Source organism: Molossus molossus, unplaced genomic scaffold (assembly GCF_014108415.1).
Source record: "Molossus molossus isolate mMolMol1 unplaced genomic scaffold, mMolMol1.p scaffold_m16_p_13, whole genome shotgun sequence".
Taxonomy (NCBI): domain Eukaryota; kingdom Metazoa; phylum Chordata; class Mammalia; order Chiroptera; family Molossidae; genus Molossus; species Molossus molossus.
Genome location: NW_023425348.1, coordinates 28,502,953 through 28,527,437, shown reverse-complemented (window position 1 = coordinate 28,527,437; position 24,485 = coordinate 28,502,953). Strand labels below are relative to the sequence as shown.

The 24,485-nt window shown below is 44.0% G+C and overlaps 1 protein-coding gene across 3 annotated transcripts in view; it reads left to right on the top strand.

The window, feature by feature from the left end:
* FAT3 (FAT atypical cadherin 3) overlaps positions 1–24,485 on the top strand; it is a 502,003-nt gene that overhangs the window by 371,885 nt on the left and 105,633 nt on the right. For 2 of the 3 annotated variants that reach the window (XM_036258794.1, XM_036258793.1), the window contains exons 4-6: positions 2,913–3,227; positions 5,922–6,132; positions 16,247–16,386. In XM_036258794.1, coding sequence (XP_036114687.1) covers positions 2,913–3,227; positions 5,922–6,132; positions 16,247–16,386 — 666 coding nt within the window. Of the gene's footprint in view, positions 1–2,912; positions 3,228–5,921; positions 6,133–6,551; positions 6,621–16,246; positions 16,387–24,485 lie in introns of all 3 variants that reach the window. The other variant, XM_036258791.1, reaches the window with a different exon arrangement.

Below are 24,485 nucleotides of genomic sequence, written 5' to 3'. Positions count from 1 at the left end.
TTCTGAGGAAGAAATAACACTTTACAACAAAGGTGAAGGTTAGAGGGAGGGAGACCAGGAGACTAATGTGGTAGTTCAAGCAATATGCAAATGAGGCCTGTCCAAGGGGCAGTGTGGCAGAGGACATTGGTGTGGGGGCTGCATATGAGAGATACCTGAAGGCCTCCAAGTTTGGTTGGATGTGAATAGTTAGACAGAGCAGGCATTCTAGATGGATGCCCAGGACTCTGGGGTGGGCCTGTGTGAGAGTGGTTGGGGTATCATATATTGAGACAATGAAAATAGGAGAAGGAAGAGGTTTGAGGATAATGACTTCAGTCTATGAGTTGGGGTGTTGGGGTGCATGTGAGAGGGCCAGAGAGTAGATTCCTAGTAAATAGTTGAGCATGTTGGCTTGGAGTTGGGGAACAAGGTTTAGGTACAAGAGTATGCATTGGGGAAATGTCAGCGTGTAGGTGGCGAGTGAAGCCATAGGTAAGATGGAAGACTTATAGGCCAAAGGCAGCTTGTAGAGATGTTACAAAGGGCCCTGAATGATCTATGAAGGTTTTACAAGGGGAGACTGCTTTGGCTAAAGAGAGAGTCCAAGTGGGAGTTGAATTAGAGTCTCATTCCTTAAGTAAGCATTTGGGAGCATGTCCTGTGTGGCTTAACAGGGGAGTGAAAACACCGAACAAAAAGGCCAAGTCTGTTTTATCCTCATGCTGCCTGTCAGCTTAGGTTGGAGAATCATGAATGTGGCTCATTTCTACAGCAGTAAATACTACAAAAGAAAAGTACTTAGGGCAATTGAACAGTACATAGTTCGGGAGGGGAAGGGAGGAGGGAGCTGGCACTTGGCCTGTGTTGTCAGAGGAGGCGTGTTTGAGGAAGTGACATTTCAGCTGGACCTGAAGAATAAGTAGGCAAGACCCAGGTGAAGGAACAGGGGGAGCACTCCAGAAAGAGAAGATGTCATATGCAAAGGCCCTGAGATGGTAGAGTGTGTTCAAGGGCCTGAGGGATGCCTCTGTAGTCTGAGAGAACAAGAGAGCCGGGTGCTTGAGATGAGGCAGTGATGTCAGTCACCCAGCTCCCAGAAGCACGCCTGGAGCTGCTTCATGAGCCGGTGCAGCTGCCCCCCTTCCCTGCTTGCACACACTGCAAGGACCTAGGTTTGTCAACCCAGGTTTGCTTCAAAGGAAAACGTTTTCACAATAGCAGGATCCTCAAGTGAACAGGGAGCCACGGCCCAGAGGCATTCTTTCCCTTGCAGCTCCCTGGCTCTGCATCGGCACCAGCGCTGCATCTCAGAGCTCACCGTGGGGCATCTATCGACAACAATGAGGAGGTGATTTTGTGCATGGCGAAGACTGTGAGAGTTGTCTGGATTTGGAAAGAGGCTGTTCAAGCAGAACAGAAAGTCAAAGGAGTTGAACAGCCAAGAAATCAATGTGTTTTGGTCAACACAGCTCACCTGGGAGTATAACATTTTAGTTTGGCAGCCGCAGAACGTGCCTCTTTAGAACTCAGCGTGTCCAGGAATTAGCTTGAGAGTCAAAATCCAGCCTTGGCACATGTTGGCCTTGATGTGTTTCTTTTGTGAAATATAACAAACCGATGGGGAAAATAACTTTGGAAAGAAACTTGATTGATTTTTCAAAGAAAATAAGAACTCCTCTGAAAATTTACCTTAAATCTAGTACAGCCATCCTCGTAGGCAGCTTGTAAGAGAAACTAAATTAGACTGCAATTCTGTTTTGCAAAGTCTTTCATTTGTTTTGCCAAATTTTGAGTCACACCCCCCACCCCCCACCCTGTTATTTCTGTCAGGTCGGTTTATTAGGTGAAAAACTGGATAACCAGGTGCTGTAATTCTCTGTTGTTTTTCTCCTGTTGATGACAAATGCATCTTCATGGTCCTTCCAGTTTCCAAGTACATATTTTGAGGTAATAAGCTGTTGTATTCAAGGTAGTGATTTAAAGATTAAATATAGGTTCTTCCAGGTTTTGCGGTAAAGCAGAATTGCCAACAATCAATACTTGGCTTTAGTACTTGGTAACAGTGGGACCTATGTGCCTCTATTTTCTCATCTGTAAAGTGGGAATAAATAAACTTGCTCCACTTACTGAAGAGACTGTTTTGGAAAGTGAATGAGATAATGCATGGGAGAGTGCTTTCTTTACTGGGTCACCAGCCACATGTTAAGTATTAATATGATAGTAACTCTCATCACTATGACCAAGAAGATTAGTCACAGTAAGACGTAAAGACTTAATATCTGCCATGCAAATATTTTTATGTGTGCTCTTTATTTCTTTCCTTGCTCTCAATTTTTATAGACATACAACTATGGGAAAGGGTGTCTACTCCCCTCCCATTTTACAGAGAGGAATAAAAAAGTTATTTTGTGACTCTCAAAAATATATTTTAACTATCAGTTGTACCATCAGAATTGTGAAGTATATATCACAGTTTTCCTTTTGTTCATTAACAATGAAGATGGAAAAGAAAATGGATAGTGAAAAAACTTGAACAGTGATAGCGTTGTCCAAGGATGAGAAGACATACCCATGGGTTAACATACAATAATGGTTATACTGTTTTTGTGTCTATTGAGCAGGCCATAGTTTAGGCCCACTATGTTTGCATAAGCTGGTGCATTTTGAAAACCAGTCCCATTTCTGCTCCCTCTTCACTCCATATCGTGAGAGCCTTGCCTCCCTCCTACCCTTTCAGCAGTGACTTCCACTACTGGGTTTAGGGCATTCCCCAGCTTCTGTGGATGAACTATGAAGCATTATGCATTTGACATGAGCTACAGGAATAGGGAAGTTGAGCTGTTCTCAGGCACAGAGCAGACCTCTCACGGGGTGGCAAGAAGAGATTTTCTCCTTTCTGATTGTAAAATGCTTTCTCTTTCCAATCTCAGGTGACGGTGACAGATGGCGGCTCCTCTCCAAAACAGTCAACCATTTGGGTGGTTGTTCAGGTTTTGGATGAAAATGACAACAAGCCCCAGTTCCCAGAGAAGGTCTATCAGATCAAGCTACCGGAACGTGACCGGAAGAAGAGGGGAGAACCCATTTACAGGGCTTTTGCATTTGATAGAGATGAGGGCCCCAACGCAGAAATCTCCTACAGTATAGTGGATGGGAATGATGATGGAAAGTTCTTTATTGACCCTAAAACTGGCATGGTTTCTTCCAGAAAGCAGTTTACAGCAGGGAGTTATGACATCCTAACGGTAAGATTTTTCTGAACCTCAATAACATTAACGGGGGAGGGAGTCACTCTCTTATTCATGTATATTCCTTTGAATAATACATATTTAGAGTAAAAAGTACAGCCACATCACCCTGGCCAGTTTGGCTCAGCGGTTAGAGCCTCGACCCAACCCAAGGGTCATGGGTTCAATTCCCTCTCAAGGGGACATACCTAGGATGCAGGTTCCATTCCTAGCCCCAGTTGGGTCATGCGGGAGGCAACCCATCAGTGTGTCTCTCTCACATCAATGTTTCCCTCTCTCTTCCCCTCCCTCCCTTTCACTTTATCTAAAAATTAATGGAAAAGTATCCTTGGGTGAGGATTAACAAAACAAAACAAAAGTACAGCCACATAGCAGTAGGAGGCTACCTCTGTTTCAGTGATATTCTTAAATAATTATATAATTTCCTTTAGTTGTATCCTATCAGCAAACCTCCTCCATTCTCAATCCACATCCTGCTCCATCACATACTCAACACACTCCTGTGATGCTAAATTGTTTCAAGCTACAGAGATGGAAACTGAAGGTAGGGGAATAGCAGAGTGACATACCCTACCTGCAACTCAACATCACTCAATGTGTCTCCAAGAATGCACAAGAAAACAACTCTTGTAATAGTTGACAATGTGATAAAACATGAATCGAGCTGTGCGAATTGTGAGAAACAAATCCCAGCTATGTTTATTCTCTAAAAAGTGAAAAAAAATACTTAAGTAAAACGTGACTAAATGTTTCAGTGTTAGAAAATTAAAAATAAAAACAAACATAAGCACCATCTCAAATAGAGACTTAAACTCCCATGTGTAAGGTGCCAGCCTGCTCCCCCCACCCCTAACCATGTTAGACATGTAGTGTCAGAAAGAGGACTGGTCATCCTACGCATGACGGGCACTTTCCAGGCTCCTAATAATGCCAAGAGTTAGTGCCATCCTTCTTAGTCCTCAACCATCTCTGCTATATACATTCAGCTCTTTATTATTTTAAAGGCTGATCTGAGTCCTTTCATTTATCTTTCACTGGACTTGGGTTTTTTCCTTGATCAGTAATACATCTAGAATGGTGGGCAGAGAAAAGATGATGATAAAACACTAGCTCAGTTTATACCATTAAAAGCTCTGATGTAATACGTGCTTTTGCAGCTGTGTGAGACTTGCCAATGGGAATCTCTGAGGACTGGATGGACTACAGTGGATACTGTTGATGCCCCACCCAGATCCCCCGTACCAGGCTAGTGCAGCTCTCCCTGAACTGCTGTGACTGAATGTTGGCTGCTAAGAGCTCATAGCTGCCCTCTTCTCCAGAGAGTTATCTTTGACTGAACCTCTTGGTTCCACATTCCCAGCCGAACCTGGCAGCCCACAACCAATGACTGACTGATGCCTGATACAAAAGTTCAACCTGCTACCTCTAGGTGGATCCAACTCTGTGGTGCAGTTAATGATTCCAAGCTCCCTGTGGGATAAGGCTGAGCTTAGACTTTAGCTGAGACCACACCCTTGCTTAACATCTTCCCTTGTTCATCCTGCTCTCTTCACTTCCTTTTTCCTGAGAACACTTCCCCTCCTCAAACACACACACACACACACACACACACACACACACACACACAGAAAAATCATTTGTACTCAAATCCCTGTCTCGAGCTCTACTCCTAGGAAACCTGACCTAAGACATCTCTGTTCAAGTGTCCTCCATCTCATAGGAATTCTCTAGGGTCTCTAGGGCAAAGTGATCATCCTTGAACATAGAGCACTAGGGAGCTATGAAGCACCACTGTTATTAAAGGCTGTAACTATTTGCCATGCATCTAGAAGTCTTATTTTTAATGTAATATTTTTTAATCCTTTGTTTTTATTTTCTCTCAGTGGTGTCTGCTTGTTGGATTTAACTGCCTCCCCCCCCCCCAATTTAAGTCCAGGACACCACAGCAGTTAACCCTGCACATATGGGTGAGGAGACATGCTTTCCTCAGCTTTTATATCAAACCATCCAGAGGAATCATTAATACCCTCTTTCCCACTCCACTGCCTTCAGCCCCTGCTTCCACCAAGAGAGTTCCTCAGCTCTCAGGAGGCATCACTGGAGGTCCTCTGAGGGGGTCAGAGCAAGGCTGCTGCCTTTTCCTCGCCTACTTCCCTCAGTCTTCCGGGATTCTGTGTGAGTGGAATCCTTCTCCAGACTAAAGCAGAAGACAGGGGCTGCCAGACATGACCATTTACCCCCACACACATGCGCGCGCGCGCACACACACACACACATTTCTGTGCACACACATATAATTCATACTTAAGAAGAGATTCACAATGTACTTTCAAGCATCACCCTTAGAAGTATAAAGAATCAAGTGAGCTATTTCTACTCATGTAACTATCATTCATGACCATAAAATGCTAAAAATTGTAAGTGCAACACTTGCTTTTCAAGTTTCCACATCTGTAAAGTTGGCTGTGGTCCAGATCACCTTCTGGAGAATGTGGCATGGACCCCCACATGACCAAGTTGTTGCCCTCCTATTTCTGAGCTCATTCTCCCCAGATTGCCACTGTCTTCTGCCCTTTGCTGACACTGTGATGAGTATGGATGTTCAGCTCAACCACGTATGAGTGACAGATTCATGCTTCGCCAGGGACCCGAGCTCTAAGACTCCTTTCCCTGTTCTCTCCGTGTGAGTAGATAAAGGCGGTGGACAACGGGCGCCCACAGAAGTTCTCCACAGCCCGCCTGCACATTGAATGGATTAAGAAACCACCCCCTTCACCTATACCGCTAACCTTCGATGAGCCGTTTTATAACTTCACGGTCATGGAGAGTGACAGAGTCACCGAGATTGTGGGGGTGGTGTCTGTGCAGCCAGCTAACACCCCTCTGTGGTTTGACATAGTTGGTAAGTTGGAGTCCTCCAGAGCTGTATGGGGCAATGGGATCATTGACTGTTTGGAGCAACTAGCAAAAAAAAAAAAAGACAAACAAAAAACCCACTAATGATCAGTGCTGAGATTAAAACATGTATAGTGCTGGAATGCAAAAGAGCCAGTAAAATGAATACTAGACCTGTGCTTTCGTTCCGACTGTAGCTAAGCTGAACAGAAAGTGCTCTCTGGCTGGATTTTCCATAGTACGTTATTTACTGCAATCTTAATGTCTTTCTGTGTGTCATTTAAATTCTATTGTCACAGTTGGCTAATCTCATTTCTAAATGTATTGATGGTACTAGACTTGCTGTCCTTCATTTCTCTCTTTTTCTTCACCTTTTTTCTGCATTCTGTTCTTTTTTTTTTCTGCTCCCGACTGCCCTGCTTCAAGGTGGCAAGCATGCTCGAGAGATGTTCTATATTCTACAGACAGCTTGTGGGCAGAACTGTTCAACAGAAGGTACCCTTAGTGCAAACACATTTGCTAAAATACAGCTATCCAATCTGCCTTTTACAGTTTTTTAAATGAATTAAATTACATCTTTCATAACTGCCTGTGACAGGCTGAAGTGCCGCCCACAGACCTCATACATGCCTCTAACAGCTATTACATTACTGGGATCCAGTGACTCCTTTGTGCGAAGTTTGAGGGCGTTTGAATTTTGAGTGGGGGAGAGGGGTGTTTTGATTGATTTTTCATGTTTTTCCTTTGTTTTTGAGGTACTGTGGGCTTTTTGTTGTTTTGTTTTCATCTTTTTTTTTGTAGGTTGGTTTATTTAACTAGGCCTTTTCCAATGAGAAGTAAATTAAGACATATCCCACCTCATCTGTTTTGCAGCAGTAATACCATTCCTAGACCGAAAAACCCCACCAGGAAGAGTTTCCTGGCTGCTGTCCACCAAAGGAAGGGCAGGAAATGGAACCGAGATATATAGCCAGTGAGAGCTTCCCTCAAGAGCTGAATAGAAAAAGCAGATGGAAGCATACAGGGTAGACCTTGGGAGCCAACCTTCGAATTCCTTGAAAGCAAGCAAGCACACCAGGCTGCAAAAGGAGAGGGCAAAACAGCACTACTGCCCTCAACAACCCTGCAGGGAGAGGCGGTGGAGAGGGAATCGGTGCTGAGGGTGAGGAACACGACAGGCTGTCGCTAAGAGGAGCGAGGAGGAGGGTGTGCCAGGCCTAGGTCTGACTCTGGTTGAGTCGGAGCTGGCTTCCCACGGTTCTCCATGGGAGGTGGGGAATCCAGATTGCTGGTCTGGGGGAATCAATTCCTTCCACAAGTCAGTGCCTGGAAAGGATGGGCAGGAACCTGCCTCTCTTCCCAGGAATGGCTGGATCTGGGGAAAGCATTTAGAACACTCCACATCTGTTTTATTGAGGCATAGGAAAAGAATGCCCCATGACCCCCCAATCAAACCTCAGTAGAGGGTCCTCTGAACTCCCAGAAAGAAAAAGTTTGTTTTCTACATATTTCATTTTATGGAATGACGGTAGCACGTCTTTGTTTTCCTTAATTCGCATTAATCACAGCGTCCCTGTACACGACCATCCTCATTCCAAGCTTTCAACTCCTTCTTCATCTCCACTTAATGCATTTGAAATGGAACCCCCCTCTGATCCATGAAAGATGTCTCTGCTTCTGTACCTTCTCAGTCATTTTCAGCTCATTAAGTTGTGTGACGCAGCTTCTTCTTTCTTGGTGAAACAAAGGGTTGCATCTATGCATCCCCTGGTTGTGCGGTCAGCTTTGGTGATTCCTTCACTACCACCCCCAGTTAGAGTCCCAGAAAGTGCATTTCAGTGTCAACATGTGTCCTTGGTGCTAGGCCTCCAGGGGTATCTGTGAAGTAACTTCTCGAAATAGCCCAGAGGACAGTACAGTCAAAACCCAACAGGCAACAGGGCTCCTGGGTGCTGTTTTGAGCAGTGGGAGGAGCTGCCCTCTCTCATCAGCCATCGGTTTCATCTCCCTCCTTCCCTGACAGTCCAGTTCGCACGCACCTTGACAGCCCGACAGCACTGCTTCTGTCCCTTGTGTCATCCATGCATGCGACCTCCTGACCTCTGCACATCCCACCACCCTCCCTGCGCACCGCAGCAGACCCTTGCTTGTACTTCTCTTCGATAGCTCTGCTAGCACGCCTTTCTCTGAGCTCGGTGTGACCAGCCCAGTTAGCCAACTCAGTTTTGCATCTCCTCAGCATCCCTGCGTGCATGTGTGCATGCGCATGTGTGTGTATGTGTGATTGCATATAGGTAAGCATGCCTAGTAGTGCTGCATGTAACCTTACTTGCATGTTTTTATATCAGCATTATTAGTGCTATTGTGTATTTCCATTCGTGTTTGTCCTATCTCCATTCTTAAACTTTAAGGTCTTGGTCTCTCATTCCTTCCTTCTGCCAATGCTTCAGTTGTGGTCCACCGAGGGCATATGGAATAAACAATGGTGACCAATGGAGATGGCCCAGGTAGCCAATGCATTAACCCTATGACGCTGACTGAGACCAGCTCAGAGTCATTATGACCTTCCATTGTAGCCCCAGCCATATCAACACCGCACCCTCCCCAGTAAGAGTCTCTTTAGGCTCCTCCAAATATATGTCTGGGAATCACTATCAAGACCATGGTGCCAGTTTTCTGTGTCTCCATCTTCGTGTTTCTAAGTGCTAGTCTCTACCTGTAGAATTCTCTCCGGCTCAGTGTACTGAGTAGGTCCTTTAATGAAGACCACGGGGTTGACCCTCTGGTCTGTGATGCTTCCATCACAGAGGTTTCACTGGGACTCTGGGAACATCTCTCCAAACCTCTTCTACAAATCCATCTTACTCAGCCAGAGACCCAAACAGAACATGGTTTTATTTCCAACAACATCTTGAAACGCCAACCATCTATATTACTGCTAAAGTAAAATCTCTTCCCCGGGTGAGGGTTGCTTTCAGTGTAGATGTGGTTCCTCTTCCACCAAATCCTCCTTTTGAAAATCCTTTCTAATCTAAGAGTCATTCTTTTTTTTTTTTTTTTCAAATTCTTTCCCTTTCTCCACAAACCTATAGTTTTCTTTATCATATTCACGTTTCATTCTCACTTTCAAGATCTCTTGCTTATTTATCCTTTGCAATTGAAACTCTCGTCTCTTCCCCTCCTCCTTGCCTAAGCATCTTCCTGGCCAAGCTAACAATAGAGAGGAAAGAGAGGGATCGGTGCTTCTCGTGGTTAAGAAGCCTGGTGGTGCCCTGTGGCTTGAATGCTAAGAATACACATGAGGTGTACAATGTTGGTGTGCATCCAAAGCGAGGTCTCAGGTTACAGTTTAGGTCTTGCCTAGGTAAATACTCTGTGCCTCTTTCAAGGGGAGTCAAGGCTCGCTTCCATTATAAGCCTCGTGCACTCAGCTGTCCTGACACTTGGTTACAGAGAAGAGGACATCCTAACCCGGCACGTACAGCGGTAACTGGTGGATTCTCCTTGAGGGAGCACAGTGTTTCAGCATGCTTTTCCTCTGAGCATGCCGTCTCTTCAATTCCATCTTTACCACCTACCTGATTCTGGTTTAACTGCATTTCTTTCCTCCCACCACAATGTGAATTCACCAAGACTCTGGCCTGCGTGATTTTTGTTCCCAAGCCTGAACTTCCTGCACCAAGGATCTGCCAGTCACTTTCTCGTGCCTCCAAAGAGACCACTGCCTACAAGCCGGTGTACAGCTAGACTCTCCTTAGCTTCCAGAAACAGAAGCCCAACTTGTAACCTAGTTAAGAAAGCTGTTATTAAAAGAAAACATAATAAAGTTCAGCTGTTCACTGTTTAAGCAGCCCATCGCACAGCATGTTCCTTCTGTGTGTTAAAAGGGGGGGGGGGGAATGAAGGGAACAAAATTAACCCATAATCCTTTGTGGCTTTATCACATATCTTCACACTTCTCAGGAGACTCTAATTTCAATTCAGTGGCTCCGTGATTTACATGCTCACTAATGTGTGCACACCGTGGTCGACCGTTCAGTCCCCATCTCTTTATCCCAGGGGCAAATATTTGTATTGTAAAGACCACAATTACTACACACTTCAGCCACAGATCGAAGGGGGTGTCGCCACCCACTTTTCTAGCTCAGGCCTGACTTAGGCTAGAAAATGTTTTTCTTGTAGATAGTAAACAAGGACAGTATCTTTGTTTATGTTGCCTCACCCAATGTGTGGAGAGGAGAAAGGCTCTTCTTTGAAAATGATTTTCTGATGGTGTGAGCTAGCACACAGGTCAGCTCTAGCAGAAACGCTGTTCTGTGTTGCAGGGAGATAAAGACTACCTGGACCCTTGTTGTCATCGGTTGTTGCAGACTGTGCATTTCTGGATGCTCTGTCGCATGAGCTAACGCCTGTCCTTGAACTTTGCCCCCCGTGGAGCCCTCCCTTATTAGGGTTGGATCAAGGGGACAGGTTAAACTCTGGTTGCACTAGCAGCATCCCTGTTCTCTGACAAGAGCTTGGGCATCTCTGGGTCTTCTCTAGCCAAATTGTCCTATTTCTTCATCACAAAACTCTTACCCACCCCTCCTGAAAGATACCATGTCTGTGTACCATTTCTAACGGAGCTCTCTCTCCATCCAGGTATCGCTTGCGCAAAGTCATTCATTTGGCATCAAATACGTCATTTCTCCTTTTCTGCACTCTGCCCCTAATTTGATCCCAAACAGGCATCTCTTTCCTCCATAGCAACACTACAGGCCATGGGAGCACAGCTGAAGAGATGTTAGGAAAATAGTAAAAAGCCTAAACAGTACTTTCTATATTCATTGTTTAAAGAAAATGAATTTTAAATCAGATTCTAGAAGGGATTTTTCTTCCTCCCACTGTTTCCTGACCTCCACCCCACATCTCCTGCCTTCCATGTAAATATCCTTTTCAGCCGTGTCCTGTGCTTGCTTCATTCCAAGGCAGAAAATTATTCATGATCCAACCATAGCTGGTGTTTAGCATTTTTCCTTAAGTTCCGTGTACATGCAGAACTTGAATGAACAGCTTGGGAACGACTCCCTTAATTCATTGAGATTCAGCAGCTCCGTGTTTTGGAAGCTTCTCAAATAACACTTTCCCCTTGGTGACTACTAGATTTTGGTTGATATTTTTACAATTGCACAGCGAGTGGAATGGAATCATATGCTAGGGCAGGGACCCGGGAGCTCCTCTAAAAGGGAAGTGGTGAGATATTCACCACTGGGGCTCATCACGGAGAGAGCGTGACGCTTCGCGCCCTTCCTGAGAGAAAAAAGTTGACTAAATTGTCAAAAACACGTTCAAGCAGTAGCTGCTGGCTCCAAGTATTTTCACTCGTATCCCATTTTTTAAAGCTTTTTAGGACATTCCGACTGGCTGTGTTTAACTGTAGAATCCAGGAGAGATCCAAGAGGCCTCCTCTGCTCTTTGTTTTCCCTGTGACCCCTGTCTTGATGGAAAACAGTGACCGAGAAATGTCCCCAACATGAGTGATCTGTTATGTGGGCTGTTCACAACCTCGCTTTTAACCATCTCTGCCGCACACCCCTGCAGCCACGCTCGGGCTGTCTTTCCCAGTTCCCACCTGGTTGACTCTCAGACCAGCTCTGCAGTGTCCCCCATTCTCCCACCTTTTGTTTAGCTAAGGCTGCGGGCGGTGGCACCCCCTGGCTTTGCATGTTGTGTTACTGGCTCTGAGGAAGCACATCTCGTTCCAACGGAATGCTGCTAGTGGAAATGGACTCCTTCCGTTTGGTCCTCTCACCCCCGATGAATTGGACATGGTTTGCTATGAAATGAAATCACCTTTCAGGCTAAAAGGGAGCCTGAAAAATGAGCCCTGGGGGAGAGAGACGGAGTCATTTATGAGATGGGATGCTTAAGTGGTGGGTTATTAAATTGTGTGAGGGTTGATGGTGAACTGCTGGTCTAGGTTCTGTGTCCCCTGTAAGAAATTCATTTTAAAGCACAGGGAAGATTTTGGGAACCTTATTTTATGTGAAATCTTGGTTTCACTAGGAGCAAATGCCAGGGAAGCGATTATCAGTGGCTGTTAGCCACACTGATGGTCTGAGGGAGACTTCAGAGGCCTGTCAAGTGCTCCTGGACCTGTTTTTTTGGTCTATCTCCCCAACCCCTTTCGAGGTTTCTGTTCTAGAGTATTTGAAAGAGTAACAGTAAGTGAAAGAAATAAATATACGTGTGCACGCGCGCACACACACACGCGCGTGCGCACACACACACACACTCACAGGAAGAGAAAAACTATAAAAATCACAGCCCTAAAAGTAGCCAGAAATTTTATTTGATATGAAAAATAAGAAAGCACACAATCTCTGTGCCATATGTAAAATATGTCAAGTTTTATGCCACTAAGCACATGAAATGATTGTGTATTTCTGCATAGGGCTCTAAGAAAATGTCGCAGGCAGTTGAGGTAGAACCTATAGGATTGACCCATTGGCACAGTAACTGAAACCAGAAATCTCTGCTTGCATGTTCTCTAAACCAAAAACATAATTTGCATGATTTCTATTTTGCCTCAATCTACAAATTGTCATCTTCTAAAATAATTGATGTTGAAAGGGAACCTCTCTTCCCACCCTCACCCCCCCCCTCAAAACAAGCAGTGTCCTCAGATTTAAGAAAGTAGAATAGTTCCTCCTTATCCTGGGGGATGGGTTCCAGGACACCCAGTGGATGCCTGAAACTGAGGATAGTACCCTGTATGTACTGTTTTTTCCTTATGAGAAAGTTTAACTTATAAATTAGGCACAGTAAGAGACTCACAGCAATGATTAATAATAAAATAGAACAAGTATAATAATATTCTGTAATAAAAGTTCCATGAATGTGGTCTTTCCCAGTAATTTTTATTTTTCAGTCTAAGCCTCCTCCCGAATCAGCACAACTGTCCCTTACTTGCATTACAGGGCTTGGCGTTGCTTGTCTCAAGCTTCCCTTGCTAACATCCTCACATCGGCTCCACGCTCCCTGGCACAACCCAGAGGCATCAGCCGGAACACATTTTCTGTTCATGTCTTCCACCCACAAGTTTAATGCCTTTTCCATCTCAGCCAAGCATTGTGACTGTGGCTTTTGCAGTGTGAGTTGCAACAGCAGAACACAGTTCTTTTTTCCTTCTCCACGATTTCACAAATAGAAAATCCACTCTAATCACAGCTCTTAGCAGGATCAGCATAAGATGTTTTTTTCTTCCCTTAAGTTGAGACCTTTTGACTTTGCACTTAAATGAAGGACCTTCGCCTTTTCTTCAGCCTATCTGAGTCACCAGCATCACTAGTCTTGTGCTTTGGGGCCACTATTAAGCCAAATAAGCAAGTTAGAGCCAACTGAGCTGGCTACTAAGTAACTGCGGGTGGGAGGCCAAGACATGCAGGACAGAGGGATGGCTTACACCTTGGGCGGACAGAGCGGGGCAGCTCAGGATTTAATCCCATGAAGAACCACAAGCGATTGAAAAGTTACGAATTGTTCATTTCTGAAATTTTCTATGTAATGTTTCAGACTGCAGTTGAAAGTTAAACCAGAGATAAGGGCAGGGAGGGGCTACTGTCAACTTGTCGGTTAGGAAAACGTTCTAAAACTGACTTTAAATGTGATTTAAAAGATGATTTTATACCCACCAGAGACGTCTCGAGAAGTTGTTTTTTCTACACAGGTCTGAGAAGAGTTTATGTTCTTTCTTTGAAAGAGTCCACGACAACGTTTTTTCAGAAGGTACCACTTGATAGCAGATGTTTTTCCTGTGCTCGTTAAGGTGGTTATTCCAGACACTGGAGTCAGCCTTACATTTTATTCCATGTGTTATCAACATGAAACATTCCCCTCGAAAGATGGGGACTTAAGGCTGGCTTCCCTTTCCAGCCTGGATTTCCTCCCCTTTCTCTTGATCCTGTTCTGCAAAATATTATTTTGTTTTAGAATTAACATTTAGTTCTCAGTAAATCAGTTAAACATATTAATTGGAAGATGAATCTCTTTTTAGATGAAAATTTTGAAAAATAGATCATCTCCAAGCAATTCTGTGGTACCCCAGTATCTCCATAACTTTAATTAAATGTCAAGGGCAATTATGTTCACTCTAGCAATTAAATAATCTTAAGTATATATCACAGCTGCAAGCAATAAGTATTTGAAATATGTATGACCAGTTTTTTGTTTTTTTTTAATTAACCATATTACAGTAGGCCCCCCTTAGCCATGATTTTGCTTTCTGCGGATTCCGTTACCTGCAGTCAACCTGGCCCATACATATCTGTGTCATTCACCTCACTTAGACATCTAGCGTCTCACGTCATCACAAGAAGGGTGAGTGCAGTGCAGATATTTTGCAATGGAGACCACATTCACATAACTTTTATTACAAAATATGTGTTGTCCAGCCCATGTGGCTCAGTGGTTGAGCATCGACCCATGCACCAAGATGTCACCGGTCCGATTCCCGGTCAGGACACGCGCCTGGGTTGTGGGCCAAATCCCCAGTGGGGGGCGTGCAGGAGGCAGCCAGTCTATGTTCTCTCTCATCGCTGTTTCTGTCTCTTTCTCCCTCTCACTTCCTCCCTCTCTAAAATCAATAAAGGAAAAATAAATAAATAAGGCGACATTGAAAAAAAAACAAAACAAAATATGTGTTGTTCTCACTGTTTTATTTTATTATTAGTTAATGTTGGTAACCTCTTACATTATAAATTACATTTATAAATTAATCTTTATTATAGGTATGTTTGTGTAGGAAAAAACATGATGTATTCAGAGTTCAGTACCATCCTGGGTTTCAGGCATCTACTTCCAGTCTCCCCTTATTCTCTGTGGATAAGGAAGGGGCATCGCTGTGTTTATTCTGTATCACTGTAGAGCAAATCCTACTAGTTCAAGTCAAATCCTCCTTTCCTTTCACTCCGCTGCTCATTTGTAATGTAGTATCATAGAAACTGTACACAGGATTGTTCATTGGTCAGCAAGATGAAATGAAAGGAATGTTGACTGTAAAGAAGCCAAGATAATTTTTCTAAAATAGGAAATATAGTAAATGTGTTGCCCTGAGTGCCGTCGCCAAATAAAATCGCTGTCCAAGAACAAAATCGACATCATGAAATCTCAGGCAAGACTACATCTAGCTGGCGAACACACACTGATATTTAATTGAAATTGTTCCAGCAATATGTGGCATAAACCTTTATCTTCCCTTTCCCCTGAAAAAGAAAATCTTTCATTTTGGAATGATCATAAACCACACTTTGGTTCACAGAGATGGAAAATATCTGCAGTAATTTTACAGGCCTGTGTTATCTTACACGCATCACCACAGATTGGGGATTACACCTGGTCCAGGACGGAAAAGGAAGAGTTTTCTAAACTTTTCTGTTGATTGTTTTATGAGTTGATGTACATTAGCTGATGTTTTCCTCAACTTCTTTCCAGATTTTATTTTGTAAATTTCCCATGGACTTTCTACTTTGGAGGGAGAAAAATAATTCATGCTGTCAAATGGCATACAAACACTTCTATCAATATTCCAATTTACAGACATAAAATTTTTATTATAAAATTCATTTTTTTTTTTTTGCTTTTTCTTATTTTCCAGTATTTATAATTTAATTTTGACATGTCATTGAGGGACTCGGAACTCTACCAACCAAATGTTTACCATCAATCCTGGAATATTTACTCATTTTTGTTAATAATAATGATTATTCATTTACTTAGAATTTAATCTACTTTGGAAAAGGAAAAGGATGTACAAATTCCTAGCACAGAAGCCACAAGGGGTGGTGGCCCTTTAGTGTTCTAAATATTTTATGGAGTCGGTCTATGCTTCACTAGCCTAACATTAGGTTTTCTGTGCACTGCATTATTTTGGGGTGACATTTTTATCTATTGTAGAGGCTGTGTTTTAAAATAGGAATTAAGTGAGAAGTAAAGAGGTCCCATTTAATGTGTACGAAATTGAAACATAAGAGTGCCTGTCGAGAACATTATTATATAAGAGCTCCCTTTAAAGCTATGTGCTTCAATCCATGCAATAACTTCTCAGATATGCTAATTTTATGTTGTTTCTGTGAAATCATCAGGGGGGAATTTTGACAGCTCTTTTGATGCAGAGAAGGGTGTCGGAACCATTGTCATTGCAAAACCTTTGGATGCCGAGCAGAGGTCCATCTATAACATGAGTGTGGAAGTCACCGACGGGACTAACGTCGCTGTCACCCAGGTGAGACGTCAGATTGCCAAAGAGTGGATGTCTGAAAGGTCTGCTGAGGTCGGAGTTGAGAGCAATTACACAATGTACTGGACGTCGTAAAGTAGGTCAGTGGATGTCTAGTGTTAAAAAAGAATCATTGGAGAGGACAACCTAGGAAAAGGATTCTGTCGAGGGTATTGTATAAGTTAGCTGCTTCTTCCCAGAAATCGTGATTGTTCGTGTCTCAGGGAGTGAGTTCTGCTTGTTTCCTGACCAGTTACTGTAGATTTATCTCTTTGGTAACTAAGCCAGCTCTCTTAGTGTTTACAAAGAGGAGGACATCCATATTGTCTGAGTTAATACACCATGATATTCTTCACCTCATCTGTTCGTCACAGTAACTTAGAGCTAGAGAACACCTAAGAGTCCAAATTCATTTTACAAGCTGCGATCGGATGAGTGATACAGCTAAGGTAACACAGCATTAATAAAAAACAAGGACCGAGACCTAGGTGCCCCGCCTCCCATCTCCCGTGTTAGCCTGTGTGCCAGTGGGTGTTCACCCTGGCTGGGGGGACAGGGGGTTGTCAAACCACTGAAGCCTGAGCCACACCCCCAGAGACCCTCCTGGACCCTAGCATGTGGCCAGGGTCAAGGACCACTGCTTATATACTGCTATTTGGGTGCTTATGAAAGGGCATTCCAGCAAGGAGGGAAAATCTCTAGGTGAGACGAACACAGTGTTGAGTATGAATGTGGGGCAGATTTACCCTAAATACAAGAACATGTTTCTGTTTTGTATTTTAGCATCAGAGACCTTAGGCCAGTTATGGCACAGACTGGCACACGCTCACATCCTTCCCCCTTCCCTCTCCTGCTCCCATGACCCCTTAAGCCATCACTGTTGATCAAGATCCGTTTCCCTGCTGAGTCCAGATGTCCTCAGAATCCTCCTTAGCACAGGGCTTAAGGTAGTGAAGATGAAATGTTTGCCAGCCCTGAATTTAGCAGGTGTTGATTGATTTAAAATAGATGTGAGCCTGTAGTTTCAGAAAGGTGGGGAGAGGAGTGTTTCACATGCTTCCCTACACAGCTCTTCATTTGAAGAGGTTTAGAAAATATGCTGAGACTCCTTGACTCCAATCATAATCTCAGAATGATGGAATTTAAGGAACCAATAAGGATTATTATATGAGAACCCTTTTAATTTTCATCCAAATAAACTGAAACCCAGGAAGGGAGTTACACACACTTGACAAGCAGCCACAGGTGACCACTTCTGGTCCTGTCCTAGGATGGCCCTCTGCCCTGTTTGCCTGAGAGAGTACCAGTCACTCCTGTTGCACTGATGTAATTCACCGTGTTTCATTGACTCTCAAAATTGCTCCATTTGGGACAATAAATTGTATGGTCACCCTACCTAAATCTGTACTATTTCAGGGTATTTTCTTTTTAATTTTTTTTTCTTTACTGATTTTAGAGAGAGAGGAAGGGAGAGGGAGAGAGATAGGAACATCGATGAGAGAGAACATCGATTGGCTGCCTCCTGCATGTCCCCACTGGGAATCAGGCCCACAACCTGGACATGTGCCCTGACTGGGAATTGAACTGGCGAAATCTTGGTGCATAGGTCGATGCTCAACCACTGAGCCACACCAGCTGGGCTCAGAGTATTTTCAAGACACGAGGAAAGGACATTATGGTTAACATCCTACAGGAATCACACAATCTAAAAGAAAGCCCAGCCCTGGCCGGTTTGGCTTAGCGGTTAGAGCGTCGACCTGCGGTCCTGAGAGACCTGGGTTCGGTTCCCGCTAAGGGCACGTACCTCGGTTGCAGTTTGTCCCCGGCCCTGGTCGGTCGTGCGGGTGGCAGCCACTCGATGTGTCCCTTTCACATCGATGTTTCTCTCTCTCTCTCTGTTCCTCTCTCTCCCTCCCACTCTACCTGAACAAAAAAATGGGAAAATGTCCTCGGGTGAGGATAAAAAATAAATAAAAATAAAAAATAAAAGAAAGCCCAAGCCTAATATAAAATAACCCACTTGCAGCATTGCTAAGTCTTTAGTGCTAAATCACTTTAAATGAGAATTCAAATGAGGCTTTTTAAATTAGCCATGTCGCCCTGGCTGGTTTGGCTCAGTGGTTAGAGTGTTGGCCTGTAGACCAGAGAGTCCCAGGTTCGGTTCCTGCTAAGGTTCGTACCTCAGTTGCAATTTGTCCCTGGCCCCGGTAACCAGGGCCGTGTGGGTGGCAGCCACTTGATGTGTCTCTTCTCACATTAATGTTTTTCTCTCTCTCTTCCTCCCTCTCTCCCTCCCACTGTATCTGAAGATAAATGCAAAAATGTCCTCGGGTGAGAATAAAAAATATATATATTAGCCATATCTTAGCATATCCAACCTCAGCTTTTTAGCACCACTGAAAAACATAAGACATATTTGAGTAAAACACAAATAAAGCATGGAACCACATTCATTCCATACTTTTCTCCAGGGTTTTTGAATAATTAAATTAAATGGTAATTCAGTGTGCCCAGAATGTTCTAGAGACACAGTGACTATTTTTAGAATAAGTGAATGAGTAGCAGATACTATATATTCAACAAGACCTATATGGGCAGGAGCACAACTGATTTATATTAACCAAAATTTTATATATATATATATATATATATATATATATATATATATATATATAAATGAAATTTTTATTTTAGAATTTCATTAGGACCCAAGGAGAAATCATTGAACAGCGTTTATTTCACAAATATTTCTTGAGTTTATACCATGTGCCAGGAGCTGCGCTGGATGCCTGAGGTCACCGTGATTCAGAATTTTAAAATCAGATGGCTAATGTACACCCACTTTTTAAAAATTAATAAGGAAGCATACATTTCAAGGATTTGAATGTGCACATTGTTCAGGTCCCAGTTTTATTGATTTTATTTCAGACAAGTGGTCTCCAGAGCAGTGGGAAAAGAGACAGAGAATCAGGGTGAACTTGGAGCTTCCCCTTGGCAAGGCCAAGCTAAGGAGGTTAGGAAAGGGTATCGAGAGATTTTTCTTGTTAAAACCTTCCGAGTTACTCTGTGTCTCCAGGGCCGTGACCCTCTCAAGAAGTGAGAACTAACAGTTTCCAAAGTATAAAATTGCACATCATCGTTATTACCGTCAAAAAGCCATTACTCTGTCTGCCGGGCTGTGTTGGGCCTGGGTACCCACCAGCCTCTGCAATCCAGGCCTCTGCTCACACTTGCCACTGTAGTGACAGCAGCTGGTCCCTGAATCAGTCAAAGTCCTCAGCGCCAAGGACATTGTTATAAGAGGATGTTTGGGTAGAGAAAAGCTCTCTAGGTTGCTTTTAGAAACCACTAAAGCACGCTCCAACCCATGACCCTAATGATTCCACCATCAAACAGAAACCCTTCACCATATAACTAACTAAATGTCCCGTAGCCCCAAAACACCTGTTCAAAAGTTCCTTGGGGAACTTCTCTCTACTTTGTTCATTGGGAATTATAAAACATGGAATGACACAAGTTTCAATCAGCCATAAACAACATGTGGAAGTTTACTTCACAAATGTCAAATAAATCCGAGCCTCAGGGATCTCTGCCTACATGAAAATTCTTCCTTCATCTTCTCTTTTGCCTGTTCTCCCAACTCATAGGGTTCTTGTGCCTCAGAGCTACAATATCTGGTGATGAATAAACATCCTTTTCCTTACTGAGATTCCCTAGCGTGAGTACAGAATGTAAAAAGGTTCTGGGGAGTTCAAGTTATAAAGATGCAGATGTAGTAAATGGAAGAACAAAGCGTCCTAACATATACAAAGACCTCCTGGCCAGGCGAACAAGGGCCTCTGCGTACAATAGTTGCTAACTTTATGAAGGACGTTATTGTACTTGATATAATACAGCAGAGTGTTTGACAGCGTGGGCTTTGTTAGTGATAAATCCGTGTTCTAATCCCAACTCTGCCACTTATACAGCTGCATCCCCTCAAGCAGGGGCTGGTCGCTAAATTTCTCTGCACTGTAGTCCTCCCATCTATAGATGGGCATACTCATACCAGCCTCATTGGAATGGCTGTGGATTACATGAGTTTATATATACAGAGTGTTAGCATGAGGTCTAAACCTAGCAAGTTCTCAATAAATAGTAACTGAGAGCCTGAGACAGCGCTCTGGGGAAGAGGATGATCCAGGTTGCATCCCAGGCTTTTAATGGAGGACTATTCTGAATACTTTCTGACTTGTCCTGGGGTGGAAAGTGCAGGATGATCCCTAGAGACACCCTCAATGCAGATCAAACCAGGTAGAACTTGTCAAGGACTCTGGGCAGTTCCTAGTCCCTGATGCTCCCTCCCAGGACAGTCACCTTTGATGGTTCTTTGACAGTCTTCTTTTTGTCTAGGACCACCCAACATCACTGAGTGCTTTCTATGTTCCAAGAAGTATTTCAAGATTTTAAAAACGTACTCCCATTATACATGTATAATGTGGTGTAATCGTAGCAAGTCATTCATGAATGACACCAGAAATAGCATTACTCTAGCCAGTGGTTCTCAACCTTCCTAATGTTGCGACCCTTTAATCCAGTTCCTCATGTTGTGGTGACCCCCAGCCATAAAATTGTTTTTGTTGCTACTTCATAACTGTAATTTTGCTACTGTTATGTCTTCGGCGTCCCCTCAGAAAGGGTCATTCAACCCCCAAGGGGGTCGCGACCCACAGGTTGAGAACGGTCTAGACAGTCTAGAAATGAATAAAGTGGAGAGGTTTAAAACCAGCACCCTGGGTCCAGCTATGCTCCTTCCTGTCGAGACCCCTGCCTGACCTCCTAATCCTGCTGCCTCCAGCAAGACAAGGCCAATGAAGACCCACTTGTGCAAAAAACTAAACTGCAAAATGGTTTGAGGTCCTGAGAGTGCTTGAAACTCCAGAAATTGTTTATAAATGTTGGAGTGTATGTATCTCTGTTGAGAGTAGACCCTTCATATTCATTAGGTGTTCAAATGGGTATGTGGGCCAAAAATGGTTGAGATAAACTCACTCCTCAACACTTTTTCATTACTTAGAAACTCCAAATAAAATGCCAACACGCAAGCACCTGTGCTTCCTAGGAAACACACACACCTGAGGGGACTGTTGGTTTTACAAAGCCTCCCTGCTCCGGTGGTCTGGCCCGCTGCTCCCTTGCTGTGCACAGCACTGTTGGTCTGGGTTAGGAAGGAGACCAGGATTGTCTACTGAAGCCCTGCATGGCAAACAAGAGCTTAGCTCCCTTCGAGAAACAGGAAAATAGAAGTAGTCTGTGAAGAAAAGAGAACCATGATTTCTTAGCATGACGGAAGTATTTCCCACCCTGCTGTTGTAGGAACCCAGAGATGAGCTGGGCGTCCGGCTTAGCAGGGAAGATACACAGGGTTGAGAGAGGTGGTGCAATCTGGTTGGAGGAGAGGTGTGGAATCACAGATGCACCAGCTGTTGTACGAGGGGAAGGGGAACATCCAGGTGCAGCCAGAGACCCACAAAGGCAGGCAGTGAGATGCCGAGGAAGGTGAGGGCACTGTTCACACACGGAGCAGTATGCACCTCCTGTGAGAGGGACTCTACCGTCCGAGCCCAGACTGCGGTCTCCACCTGCCATTTCCCAGGGAAAGGAACTGGGGTTTCTTGTAGAAATAGCTGATTCCAGGTTTGGGGCAGGAGCCTGGGCATCTCATCCTTCCAGAAAAGACTAGTGGAATCATGTTAAAACATGTGACAAAAGGCGATTTAAACTGCCTTCCATTAGTCAAAGATGGATCATTTGAGCACCTGGAAGGTAATGAGTATCTATAGTCAACTGAAACACATAAAATAGATTTTAAAAACCCAAGTGTTTATGTTTATATTGTATTTAAAAATGAGCTTATTCAACTCTATTACTTTATGAAGCAGGTAGTATTAGCAGTAGGCAGAATGCCACCGCAAGCCCTCAAGATGCCCTTGTTCTAATCTTCAGAATTTGTGAATACGTTATGTTACATCACAAACGGGGTTTAGCAGATGTAATTAAGGTGACAGAACGTAAGATAGAACAGCCTGGATTATCCAGGTGGGCCCAACATAATCACGTGAGCCCATAAGCAGAGGACTTTCTCGGTGACGTCAGACGAGATGCGGCAGAAGGGGCAGAGGTCCCAGCTGTGAGGGGACTGAACCCCCCCACCACTCGTCTGAGTGCGGAGAGGACACCATCACAAGGAGCACAGGCAGCCCGAGGAGCTGAGAGGCCCCCACTGACAGCCAGCAGGGGAACAGGGACCTCAGGCTCTGACCTCCAGGAACTGGATCAGCTGAATTGGAGCTGACTCATCCCCAGAGCGTCAAGAAATGGACGCGTCCCTGCCAACCCGATTCAGCTTTCTGAGACTGGTAGAGAACCCAGATGAGCCATACCACATGCAAACGTCTGATCTCCAGAACTAGGAGATAATCTGTGGGTGTTGTTTTAAACTGCTAAGTCTGTGAAAATTTGTTATATTAGAAATAGGAAGATGTTGACATAAGAAACGTCCAAACCTGTAGATAATTTTTATAAGTTTATTTGAGCCAAACTGATGACATAGACAGAGAGCAAGGTCTCAAATGCTCTGGAGAATCACAGCTTATTTTATGCATTAAAATCAGAGGAGGAGACGGCAGGAAGGTGCATGAAGTCCATTGGTGGTAGATTAAGGAGGCGAGAGAAAGCGGAGCAGGGAAATCTCTAGAATTGGATGAAAAGCAAAATGGAGAAACATATTTACATTGGTGGGGACAGGCTAATAATGAACATCGACAGCACATAGAGATGGCAGGTGGGGAACAAGTAGCAATGCGGAGTTCTGTGGCCTTGGGCTCCGGTGTTGGCAGCTGTACCTTCCAGGGGTCTAGAAAAGAAAATTACTCTTCCTTGACAAAGGAATGCTTTCCTGGATGCAAGAGAACAATGGGCAGAGCTCACTTCAGGTGAAGACTGACCTACTGGCATAGGATGTGACTACCTGCTATGACCTGCCTAGTTAGGAATTTGTGACCACACCACCCGGTGTGGTTACTTTTTGGTCACAGACCTTGTCAGACCTGCCACCTGCTCCCCTCCAACTCCCCATCCCTGAATTTGTCAGGTTTACTGCATAGCCCCTTTTGGTTCACAAAACTAATCCTCTGTGTCATGCCCATTTTACAGATACAGAAATGAAGGCAAAGGAATGTTCAGTAACTTGAATAGGTCAGGGCTCAGACACAGATTCCAGAGCCTGCTTTCTCAACTGCACACTGTGCTGCCTCTCAAAGGCACCACTACGTTCTAAGGCAGAAAGAGCAACTCACCGGGCCCTGCTAGTTACCAAGGGGATGCTTTTTAAGGTGACTGCCTAGGGAACATGGTCCCATCTGAGGCCATTAGAATGCCTCATTGCCATCCACACACGCTGGGAAGAGAGCTAAGTACCCCACCCGCCGCACAGCCCTCCCTTCAACCTGCCATGCTATGGGCCACAAAGACACACTTTACCAAGGATGAAAAATGATGACTTTTTAAAAAAGATTTTTTTATTTAATTAATTAATTTATTTTTGTTACAGATGTTTCTCCTCCCCCCCCCACTGATTCCCCCCTCCCCCTCCCTCCTGGCCCTCTCCCCAGCTTAAATGATGACTTTTAACAGCTTTCCACAAACATCTGCCAGACCAATCTGAGCTTCTGCATCCTCACAGCAAATTTAAACATATCTAGAGCATGACTCTTTCAAAGGGTCGATGGGTAGAAATGCACAGTTATATCAAACTCTTGATATTTGCAAGTCTTATTCCTAAGTTTCATTTCCTTGTCACCTTGGGGTTGGTAAATCAAGTGTTACCATCACACTCATTTTTCTGGTGAGAAACTGAGGCACAGCTGGTTAGTTGGCCACCCCAGGTGTACACAGGTAAAGAAATACCAACCCACTTCTTCTCATAATCAGATCTCATCTTGGGAACTTTCCCCTACACACCTGTACATACAAAATGTAAATTTAATTCATTAGGGGAAGCATTTGGTATATGGAAGGAGCATTGACCCTGAATCAGGTGACTCATGTTCAAGTCAGCACTTAGC